This window comes from Phascolarctos cinereus, unplaced genomic scaffold (assembly GCF_003287225.1).
Source record: "Phascolarctos cinereus isolate Bilbo 61053 unplaced genomic scaffold, phaCin_HiC Scaffold_5;HRSCAF=322, whole genome shotgun sequence".
NCBI classification, from domain to species: domain Eukaryota; kingdom Metazoa; phylum Chordata; class Mammalia; order Diprotodontia; family Phascolarctidae; genus Phascolarctos; species Phascolarctos cinereus.
Genome location: NW_027555958.1, coordinates 260,570,836 through 260,582,836, shown reverse-complemented (window position 1 = coordinate 260,582,836; position 12,001 = coordinate 260,570,836). Strand labels below are relative to the sequence as shown.

Sequence of the window (12,001 nt, the reverse complement as noted above, 5' to 3'; positions counted from 1 at the left end):
AGGGTTTGAGTTCCAACTAGTTTTAAACTTCCTTTAAATCAGGTACACAAAGCAACAGCTGTGGGACCTAATCATAGTACCTAGTGTTACAGTCTACAATTTGAATTTGAAAGGTATTATCTCACCACTTTGCCACATACGCATATTCACATTTGTCTGTATAACCTTAGGTGAATTATAAACTCACTTAGTGCCTCAGTTTTCTCCTCTGTAAAATGAAGGCTTGGAATCAGCAATCTCTAAAGTCCATTTACAGCACTATTAGTTGTGCTATAGACAAATCTAGCAGTATGTAGGAACCTTCTGTCCTTTAACTTTGTTCCCTATGTTTCTCATTCTCACAGCTATTAGAACCTAGCAGGGCAGAGGGTATTATTCACTTCTACGAAGACTTGAATGTTAAGGAGACTGCGGCATCAGGGACACATATGAACTACCCAACTAGCCCATCCAGACCAGTGTACCATCTTTGGCAGTGGCACCAAAAGACATACTGTAGAAAGAACATAACTATTCTCCTTGAAGTCAGTTTCAAAGTCTAACCTTTGATAAATTGCTAATAAATCATCTTGGGTCATGATTGAGGAATTTAGCCATGCTTTTTTTTTGAATGGACAGTGCTTCTTGGATTAACAAACTCCATACATTTATAACTTGTAAAATAAAAATTAAATTAAATTGAGAAACATAGCTTTGAGATCAACATTCCTGACTTCAGTCAGGAAGACCACCTGGTTTCAGGCCTGACCCCTGACACATACTAGCTGTGTTACCCTCAGCAAAGACACTTAGCCTCTAAGTGGCACATCCAGGTTTCCAAGACTATAAGTTGTAGGGCAGGTGCCACACTATATTAGTAGAGATAATTTCTTTATTGGGAGTTCAGTACACTGATAAAATTACAAGTTTATTCAAAAATAAAATAATATTTTTATTTGAACTACATTTACTCATTTTAGGTTTTATTGCCTCCTTGGTACAAGGATTTGTTGAAATTGTTTGATTCCATGCTATCCTCTTCACAACTGAATGAAATTTAACTATATTCATTTTGGTTTTCATCTTTTAGAGCTGAAGAGCCCTATGATTCTTACTGCATTCTTATTCAACTGATTCTACAGTATCTTTATCATTTGAATTTACCTTTTCTTAGGGTTTCTCAGTCTGTGACCTTTGAGATCCAAGTGTAAGTGCACCATAGTTTTATACAAGGGCAGGACTCTAACTGTAGCAGTGCAGCACATCTTCAAGGAAATCTCTAAATGACTACTTTGTGCATCTCACAATGTAGTATTTACATAATCATCATTCGCATGGCATTTCATTTCTCAGAAGGGCATCATCCTATGTAGCTTTCCTCCTCTTTACAGCCAAAGATATAGAAAAAGCTGCCTGGACTTTCTCTCAGCACTTTCTCACCTCTAATTCACTTCTCAACATCTTGTCATCTAACTTCCATTCCCTACACTTGACTTAAACTGCTCTCTCCAAGGTTATCAATGATCTCTTTAGTGCTAAATCTAATGGTCTTTTCCTCAGTTCTAGTTCTTTTTTTTTTTAGATTTCTACAGCAATTAACACTGTTAACTACCACCTCCTTTTGGATACTTTCTCCTCTCTGAGTTTTTTTGATGCTGGTCTGTCATGGTAATTTTCCTTTCTACCTGTCTGATCTCTTCCTCCTTCTCCTTTCCCTGGATCATCCGCCATATCTCATCTACCATGTGTCATGGTTCATAATCCCAAAATGGAAAATTACACTGGCCTATTACAATGGCCTCATAATTGGTCTCCCTGCATTCCTCCTCCAATTTCCACTCCCATCTAGTCTTAACTCAGCTGCCAACTTCAAATTCCTGAAGTATGAGTCTAACTATATCACTATCTTTCTCAGGAAACTTCAGAGGTTCCTCTGTTGCCTCTAGGATAAAATACACTTTCCACTGTTTTGATTTTTAAAGCCCTTGACAATATGGCTTCAGACTATTCAGACGATTATGCCTCATATATTACCTTTCAGAAACCATGTTCCAGCTAAACTGTCCTATTTGCTATTCCCTGCACACAGTATTCTCTTTCCTAATTCTGTGCCTTTGCATAAGGTGTGCTTATACTTGGAATATTCTCCACATTCACCTTGATCTCTTGGAACAGCAGGAGAAAAATTTGGAAGTGATATCATTTTTTCCCCTTTTTTCCCCTGTTTACAAATGAAGAAACTGAGGAATAGGGAAGTGAAATTATTTACCCAGAATAAATTAAATAATTCAGCCAGAAATCAGAGTTCTCCATCTTGAGTTCTTCCTTCCAAATTAAGAAGTTTCTAATGATCTTAAATTGAACTTTGATTTGTTTTCTGATCAATAGTTTTTTGAGCTATTTATCTCAATCTAATTCTAAATGGTCTCCCTTTTTTACACCTCCAGATGTCAATTCCAATTTATCACTTAGAAGAGGTGGGGAAACATTGAGAAATTGGCATATTTGCATTGAAGAGGACATCTAGTTTTGTAGATTTAGACTCAGGAAAGCCATCCATTCCAGCCCCTTCATTTTATAATGAGAAAACTGAGGTTCAGAGAAATGGAGAGGCTTGCCTCAGGTCACACAGGCAGAATAAAAATTTGAATGTAGGTCCTCAAATCCTAAAGCAGTCTTTCTATGAAACATTAAAAATTTGGTCATTCACTCAATGTGTTATTAACATGACACCCAGCCAACCAGTCTGGTTGTACTTTAGATTGGATTCACCAAGTTGGCTAATTATGTGGGCACTATATCTCAATTTTCATGATATACTTGAACATTTTAACTTTATAAAAAGTGTAAGTATCCCCTTCTCACCTGGGCCTTTGTTTAGATGCTCAGGGCTCATTCCTTACCACTGCATTCAGTGACACAAACTTCCTTCTCTGCTTGTCACTACCATTTCTGAGAGCTTAGTGTTAAAGTACCTAGAACCAGTGCCATATACTTTCATTACCAATAGTACTGAGTACAGCATGGTACATACAGGGTTCCGCAAGCGGATGGTATGTGTTATGATAGACAGGAAGAATTTCACTTCCCCAAAACTAATACATGTAGTACCCAGACTTCCAATGCCACTCTAGGTTTCAGTAATAACTTCCATTCCCCTCAAAAAAGCTGAAATTAAGCTAAATCTAGCATGATGTACCAAATATAAATTTGTTACTAGAAATAAATATGCTTAAGGTCTATGCTTTCAGGGAGGAAAAATAATGGGGTTATTACCGGCATAATTCAGTTATTTAGTTATAATTCAATTATTCGGATTAGTGTTGTTTATTTTGGAAAATCCTCTGTAGTTACTTCTCTAGTTTTGTACTTTTCTAGTGTCTGGATGTAGTGGCCATTATGCACAGCAGTAACTCATAACAGTAGGAAATAATAAGGTAGAAATTTGCAGGGAATCTAGTACTAACCTGTTTGGTATATTCTTTTGAAGTCTGAACCCTTACCATTTAATTTATCCTAATTTTATATTGCATGTAATAAGTTCTACATAAATGATTGTTGAATGAATAGGTTAATGTTGTGAAGCCAGTAGTTTTCAGTACCTATGAGATTTAGTAAAAGGCCAGGGTAAGAGTATGAAAGTATATTTAGAAACCAAATGAACTGAGCTTAATTTAATAGCATTTAAATTTTTTTTCTTTCAGTTTCAAAGAAGCTGGCACCAATACCACCCAAGGTCACCTTCAGCCAGTTAGGTGGCATGACTGACCAGTCTGCTGGCCAGCCATCCCCAGTCAGCCTGTCTCCTACACCACCAAGTACCCCTTCTCCCTATGGACTGAATTACCCTCAAGGTTACTTATTGGTTTCAGGCCAGCTTCCCCCTGCTACAACGCTCTCCCTAGCCACTCCTGTCATCACAAGCACTTTAACCAAATCACGGCCTACTCCTAAGCCTCGACAGAGGCCCACGCTGCCACCTCCACAGCCTCCTACAGTAAACACCTCTGGCTCTGGTTTACAGTCTGTGGACCACCTTGTTATAGATGGCATGTCATCTGGGGAAAGCATGTCTACAGGTAACCAAGCCACTGGCTCTCTAGAAATTTTTTATGAACTTTAGTAGAATATGAACAATAGAGAGGTTATTTGATTTTATTGATGGTTAATCAATTTCTGTGTACCATTGAGATTGTCGTGTTGGTGTCATGTGTAACTTCTAAGATAACATCTTTTTACTCCTAGCAACAAACCCATTGAAAACCTAGAATTTAGGTCAGCTTGCAAAGAGCCCAGGTTCTCTTTATGCTCTTAGCATTTTGACATTGACACCTACACCCTCTTGGAGTTCCATGCATTTTGAATTTCTCTGGGGAAGTAAACCTAGAAAAAGAGCCTTTGAAAATGTGAAAATGATAGGAACATGGTTAACTAATGAATGAACAGGCCTCAAAATAGACATCTCTGTCTTTTATGCTTAAAGATTTGGGAGATTTATGTTGCTGTGTGAAATAGAGACATTCACAGAACTTGTCTGAGTCCCAAAGTAAGAGAAGATAAACAAATAACTTAAGACATTTTCTTCCTATTAGTGTAATTAGCCTATTGAACATGATAGCCTATGTCAACATGATACTAATTACAGGAAGAAAAGACCCAAGTTTACAAAAATATATTGAGACATTCTTCTTTACCCAAATTAACAATCTCAATGGCATTATAGTTTTGGTTAAGATCCTAAATAGTGAACTATAATTTAACTTTAGGTCTTTATTTCAAGAAATTTAAATTAAATAAAATAAAAACAGCTGAGCTATTATCGGAGCTAAATCAATTTTTCCATTCTTAAGTATGAAAGTCCAGTCCACAGATATGTTCAGTAGGTGTGATTTGTTGAATAAGAAAGAAGAAAGCACTTTTGAAACCTGCTTTCTTTCATGGCACTGACCAAGCTCAAGTATAGATTTAAAGGTGAGTTTTAAAACACACCTGATATGACTGATTAATGCCGTAGAAAAGTTCCCACTGTTTAGGAAGTCAAAAGCTTTGGGAGAGGTCAGGCAAACGTCAACTGAGAGAGGAGATAGCTTGGTGGTTGACACCAGGATCAGAAAAGGATGTCCTCGTAGAAAATAATCCTAGTCTTCTCCCTGCTTATCTTGATACTAACAGTCATTTTCATGTGACTTTTGAGATTTCATGAATGGGCAGCTTTATTTTTAAACATTGTCCAAAGCTTCTCATCACATTTTTCATTGCATTTTAAGCCATCCAGTGGCTTTAATAGAGTTTTTAAGAATGTTTTATAATCAGTCAGCAATCACTATAATGGTGAAAAGGAATAAGCACTTGTATAGTGCCTATTATATGCCAGGAACTGTGCTAGACACTTTTAACAAATATTATCTCATTTGATTCTCACAACAACCCTGTAAGGTTATAATCCACTGTGATGGATTACAACAAGCTTTGGAAAATTGCATGTATGTATGGTTATTAAGTTATAGGAAGAGTCCTTGAAAAACATATTTGAACACCATTTTCCCCCTCTATAGCTTGCTTCATTAAGTGAGTTTATTGTTGTGGTAGTGCCTTTTCCCTAAAGCCAGACCTTAGCCTTTCAAGCTAAGGCATCTTCACTAATGAATATTTGCTATTAACATATTCTTGGTTATCCAGCATCCTTGTCCTCAAACTTTTTTTTAGTAAGAATAATACATCCCAAACCAATGACCTCTGTAATAAAAAAAAAAATCACAGGACACTGTTGTACTAGACCTGACATAGAGTACAAAGTACTGTCTTATAATGAGTTGCATCTTTCTGCTTTTCTACCCTGCCCAAGTATAAGAAGAAAGAAGAGGATAGTATAAATTATCAGGAGCAATTTAAAGAAGAGGGTTAGGAAAATATTTAAAGGAAGAAAGAAGCATATCTTTGATTTGAGAAATGGGGTGGGATGTCTTTGCTTGGAATTTTTTGTGGAAGAACTGGGGATCAGAAGGCATTTGAAAAGACAGTGCCTTTAGTTTTCAAATAGTCAATGACAGAATTTGAGAAGACAGAGCTGGAGAACAAATATATATTTCCCTGTGCAAACACACACACACATATACACACATGTTGTTTCTTGTTATTGCTGTTTTTGCTTTCCATACTGTTGAGTTTTGTCCTAATTGTATAAGTCTCTGAAATAATTTCTGTAGCCTGTAGTATAATACCTGTAATTATTTTGTTTGCTTAACTGGTGTGAACTGAAATTCTACCTTACTGCGATTTTTAGCATTTTCTCAGTTCTGTTCTTGTTTCCTTGTTTTTATTCCTTTCTCCAAATCCTATCATTGTGTCATTGCAGCTGTTTGACAATGAGTGGCGCAATTGTGGATAAGTATGAGGGGGATTTTCAGGGTAAGCTGGCATCCCAGTCTCCATCTCCCTTCTAATTCTGAAGGCTAACCCAGGTCAACTTGACAGTTGCTGTCACTAACTCATCACCTCTGCATGTGGCTCAACCTGAGTTGCATGGCTGTGTGGCTCTTACTGATTCCACAAGCTCACTAACAATGAATTTATTAGTAAGCTTATTTGGCTTCTTAGAACTGCTGACCTTCTTTTTCTATTCTTCTGCTCCAGTTAAGGAAAAACGATTTTCCTTCTCTCCTCCCCCAAATCACTTCATTAATTGTTTTTCAATACTTGTATGAGCACCTTCCCCTTATTTGATTATGGTCACTCCTCCCAGGGGATGTTGATGTGCTGTTGGTTGACTGAGCATATGACTTTCTATTCCAAAGAGTGAACTTTGGCCTGGATCCTCGATGCTTCCTGTAAGTGTTCTTAGAGAAAGTACCTCTAGAAGTCAGATGCAAGAATTCAAAATTGTTGAGAGAGGGCCTTAATGCTATTTGATCAGGTCTAATGGATGAACCATCACTACCACCTGTTAACCCTTTTTCATCTCAGCTAGGAGATATCTCAGATGGGAGATATCTACTTTACAAAGTAGGGATAGTTGCTCCTGCTCTTGGTAGCTTCAATGACCCTTCAGGAGGTTTAACAAGCATCCAAAAACAAAATAAAAGGAATTTAAATGAAAGGGACTGCAGATAATCTAGTCTCACTCACTCACTTTACAGATAAGAAAATTGAAGCTCAGGAAGGCGAAGTAAATTGTTCCCAAGTCACATAAATGGTAGCAAAAACAAGGATTTAAAAGGAGATATTCTGCCTCCCAGTCCACTGCTCTTTCTACTACAGTAAGCTACCTCTCTTAAAGTGTTCCATAACGAGTACTTTTAAAAACAAAAACTCAGATATAGACTGAGATGTATATATATATATATATATATATATATGTATGTATATATCTATACATATCTGTTCAGTTTGGGAAAACCCTTTAGTCATTCAAAACCAACTACAGTGTCTCATTTTGGAAGAGTAATACAGTCAGATTGTTTCAACTATGCAGAATAGACCATTGAATGCACTAGAAGTATTGTTCTGATTCATTTTGTATACTTTAGAGGTTTAGAGATGTATTCCATTTGAATACATTCCTACTTGCCTTCAGTTAATATTACCATAGGATCCATAATATCAAGGAAAACAAGATTACATAGAATCTGGAGGAATAAACTTTACATAGAATCTATAATAATAAACTAGAACAAAACTTTTGAGACAGGAACTATTTTTTTTAGAACCTTGTTGAGATAACTTTCAAACATTCTTTTTTTTTTTTTGGGCAGTTGGGGTTAAGTGACTTGCCCAGGACACAGCTAGTGTCAAGTGTTTGGTCTGAGACTGGGTTTGAACTTTGGTCCTCCTGACTTCAGGGCCAGTGCTTTATCCACTGCGACACCTAGCTGCCCCACTTTCAAACATTCTCAAGCCAAGCTCTCTAGCCATTCCCAGATTGACACTACCTAACACAGCCGTGTGAATTAGCGTTTTGGTTATTATGATAGAAAATTATGACGATGCTTTATAGGAATACTTATGTATTCCTTTTTAGCAAGTTTCTAGAGAACTGGATAGTTTGCTTTGAATAGCAAAAGGAATTAAGAGTAGTATATTCACAAGGACAATTTGACTTTATTAGGAACACAGAGAGAAGGGTGAGCTAAAACTGGCATTCTTGTCTCCTGCTACCTTTTAGTTGAATGAAAAGATTGCACATTTTGAGAATGGTTACTTGCAGTGGCCATTGTGTGAGCTTAGTATAATATAGGGGCAGTGGTTGCTCCCTTTGCTTGCTAATAGCTCTTTCCACCTTTCACCATTAAATGTCAGGCAGAAGAGTAAAGGGAGACCATATGCCTCCTCCTTTTGGCACTGTGTAGGCCTACCTACATAGGTAAAGGGAGGACTAATACCAGGACTGTCAATCTTGCTCACTTCACCAACTGATAGCTGAGCTCTTCAGCCCCAAAGATCTCTGCTTGTCATTGTGTCTTTATAGCTAGAATGGGGTTGGCCTATCAGAGCAAAGCCTTAATAAGAATGTTTTCTGGAGCTGCCCAAGAAATAAGAAACTCCTCAGTGAAAGGGGTTTGCAAGGCTGAACTTCATTTTCCTTTGTTTCGTGGGGAACAGTGCTACAGAGGATCTATTTTGCTTCCCCCTTTTGTGTTCTGGATACATAATGACCAAACAGTGGTAGGCATGTAAAGATATATTAAAGATATATATTCAGTCAGCCTCATGCTGTGTATCTTGCCAAATAGCTTAACATAAATAAGAACAAACCCAAAGGAGGAGAAACCACATTATTTTGCAAGTGCTCTTTTCTTTGAGGGGGTCAAGGATTGTGTAGTTTCCAAGCTTTTTATCTGATTACACTGGAAGGTACTCTCACCATTTCCCCCAGAAGAAACCTGACTCAAGTTGCTCGTTTTGCATCACTACAGATATTTTAATTTTTTTATTTGGGGTAGGATAGAGAAGCCACAAGGTAGAGGCAGATGGCTAATCCCATTCATAAAACCTGTACTTTGCTGTTTCCACTATCCAGTGTTTGTTTGGAGCTCTGTAGATCCTCATTGATTCCACATTTCTTCACCATTAGCATAGCAGTCCTTGAAAGGGAGTGTAAATAACAGGCTTGAGTGAAATTACAGCTGTCATTTTCTTCAACCAAGAATGTTATCTCAAACAAGAGGTAATTATACCAAGTTAAAGATGTTCTAGGAGTTCCACATACACATTGGTCTATGGGCACTTTCTTCTTGCTAGCCATGGAAAGTGAAAGCCCTGACCTGCCTGAGGAAGAGATTCTCCTTGGAGAACATCTTTGCAAAGGGGACTAAGATAACGTTAAGAGTGATCAAGAGGGATTATAAATCTGTCATAACGGGGGATAACACCAGAGCTTCTTTAGGGCAATGGATTTCTGGTTTGGACCAGTGTATTGTGACTGAAATTAGGGTCCGAGATCCAATTCCAGTCAATGCACTTCACATTTCCTCACGTGACAGAGATCCAATCTGTCTCCAGCTATTCCTAGGCTTGTTGGGATGAGGAGCCCAGTCAAGTTCTGCTTCCATGGAGATGGCAAAAAGCCTCAGATTTACCTTCTTAAGCTCTCCGTGGGAGCTGGCTAGGCAATTAACTGGAGCCTTCTCAGTATCGAGGGCTGGACTTTTCCCCCACTATGTTACTGAAATAGGACAAAATTACCAATAAAGTTACTTTATATTCTAGTGCAATATAAAGTGACTGCTCATTAGCCTATAGCGTGAACTACAATTTACAGATAGAATCTGAATGCCTTAGCCTCTCCAACCTTATTACGAGTAGGGAAAATGGGAACAAGAAGAGCCTAATAACAAATATGATAATATTCTCCATCTTTGCATTTAGTATGCTAAGTCATAAATGTATCATCTCTTTAAAAAAGAGTGTATGAGTATGTATGTATGGTGTGTGTGGGGAGGCTGTAGTGTGGTGGTAATGGGGTGGGCCACAATTCCTTGCTCCTTAATGCTGATTCTACTTGTGTCTTTTAGCAAGAGGCACTATTTCAATTACTTTTCTCTGCACATTTCCAGATCTTGTCCATTTTGATATCCCTTCTGTCCACGTAGAACTTGGTTCTTCACTCCACCCGGGTCTCCTGGAGCACATGACAAGACAATCAGGGACTGAGAAAAGAGACTCAGAGGAAGAGTCAGAAAGCACTGCCCTTTGACACTGCAGCTCCTCACCCAACACTCTTGTATATACACATGCCCCCAGAAACACTTCAAGGATGTATGTCCAGTGCTCTTGCTAAGCATTCTCCATCAGCACTTTCTTCTTTCACTGCCAACGTGAAGTTGGACTTTAAAGAAAACACTGATCTCCTATCTATGGCAAGTGTTGATGACATAGTGGTTTTGTTTGTTTCAGGTGCTTAGTTTAACCTTCTCTGATCATTTCCTTTTGCCTTGGTACCTAAGTGAATTTCTGTCTTCAGTTCTGTGTGGAGTAACATCTGACCCCTCTCCATCCAGATACTGCTTATGTAATAAGTCCTTGTTTCTAAAAGGGACAAGTTGCGCAAACTCTCTGCCATCCAAATATAGGTCTATTTCAGTCCATGGAAGCCTACCTGTTATTTGACTGCCCCACTCTTCCCAAGGATAGAGAATTCACATCCATAGAAAGAGCTGTTAGATCTGAAGATGGTATGTTTTCCTTTAATGACCTCATAATCACTTGATCATACCAGCTTGCTTAGTCTGGGATCTTGTAAGCATTTGGTTCACGAGGTAAGCTCATGTCCATCAACCTTGGATCTCTCCTTACTCAAATGTTAAAATTGAATAGCAATAATTCCGTGTCCTAACATGTGGAAGTGGGACTATTCCCAAATAGAATAGGCAAATGCTATAAGATGTATCTGCATACTTTCTTTGATGACATTAATCATTCTGATCATTTGATTACATCAGTGACAGGGAAAAAGAGATGAGGAAAAGGGTATGTGAACATTGACACGAGAGATCATTGCAGGGCAGAGATTAAAATTTTTGGCTTAAAGTTATAAATGGAGTGAAGAATTAAATTCAGGGCATGCATGCGAAGTCAAAGTTTAAGGTTTTATCCTTTGAAAAAAATATATACATACTATAATGTTATATTTGTATATATGAAATCTCTATATTTGTTTTATTTTAGATGTTTCATCTAAACTAATGTACAAATGTACAATGAAAACTCAAATGCTTTGTTATTTTTCCCAACACATTGTAAAATAATTCTTAGCAGGATTTGCAAATTAAAAATGTTGTAGGCTTTGCACACTTAAATGGCAAGTATAGCTCATTATCTAGTTTGTAAATGTAGTAAGGGGTGGGGAAATCACCTTTATACATGCATAAGTTGTCAAAAAATAATGTTATTAAAATATTTACTGTCACTAAGTATGGCATACTTTATTGTATTTACCAAAAAAAAAATATGCAAGGAATAAGTCTCAGATTCAGTTTATCTACATTGGTGCCTCAGAGGAATCAATAGATGTAGGTTTTACACCCAGAATTGCATTACCTAGCTGTGAGATTTGGGCACAAATTCTGAAACTTCTGTCCTGATTCCCTATCTATAAAAAAAGGAAGATAGAATTACCTGCCCTGACAATCTCACGGGAGTGTTGTGATGATCAAATGAGTTTGGTCAATGGTAAAGCACCCTAAATATGTCAGGTATTTTCAAATATATACTCTATTCAAAAAACTCTAAAATGGAGACTAAAGTCTGCTAGTCTTCAGTTGGCCTCTTCCTCAGCTATGAGTTCCTAGAAATATTTCTAAAACCTTTTTGCTGTAGCATTATCAAGCTAAATACTAATACCTTCCCTTTGCAAAATTATCTTACATGAATCAATACCCCAAGGAACGGCTAATAATGGCCAATTGGTAGGTAGCCCCCTCATTTTTAAAGTCAAATAATAAGACCATTTTGCTTTATCATCATCGGAAAAGGATTATGATCACAAAGGAAAATGAGAATCTTCCATCCACACATAATGGAGAAC

At 37.5% G+C, this 12,001-nt stretch overlaps 1 protein-coding gene across 3 annotated transcripts in view; it reads left to right on the top strand.

Moving 5' to 3' along the window:
• ARHGAP44 (Rho GTPase activating protein 44) overlaps positions 1-11,387 on the top strand; it is a 149,452-nt gene extending 138,065 nt beyond the window's left edge. For 2 of the 3 annotated variants that reach the window (XM_020965926.2, XM_020965924.2), the window contains 2 exons: positions 3,684-4,058; positions 10,032-11,387. In XM_020965926.2, the coding sequence (XP_020821585.1) occupies positions 3,684-4,058; positions 10,032-10,171 (515 nt within the window). In that variant the 3' untranslated portion in view covers positions 10,172-11,387. Of the gene's footprint in view, positions 1-3,683; positions 4,059-6,334; positions 6,388-10,031 lie in introns of all 3 variants that reach the window. The other variant, XM_020965927.2, reaches the window with a different exon arrangement.
• Positions 11,388-12,001: the final 614 nt, after the last annotated feature.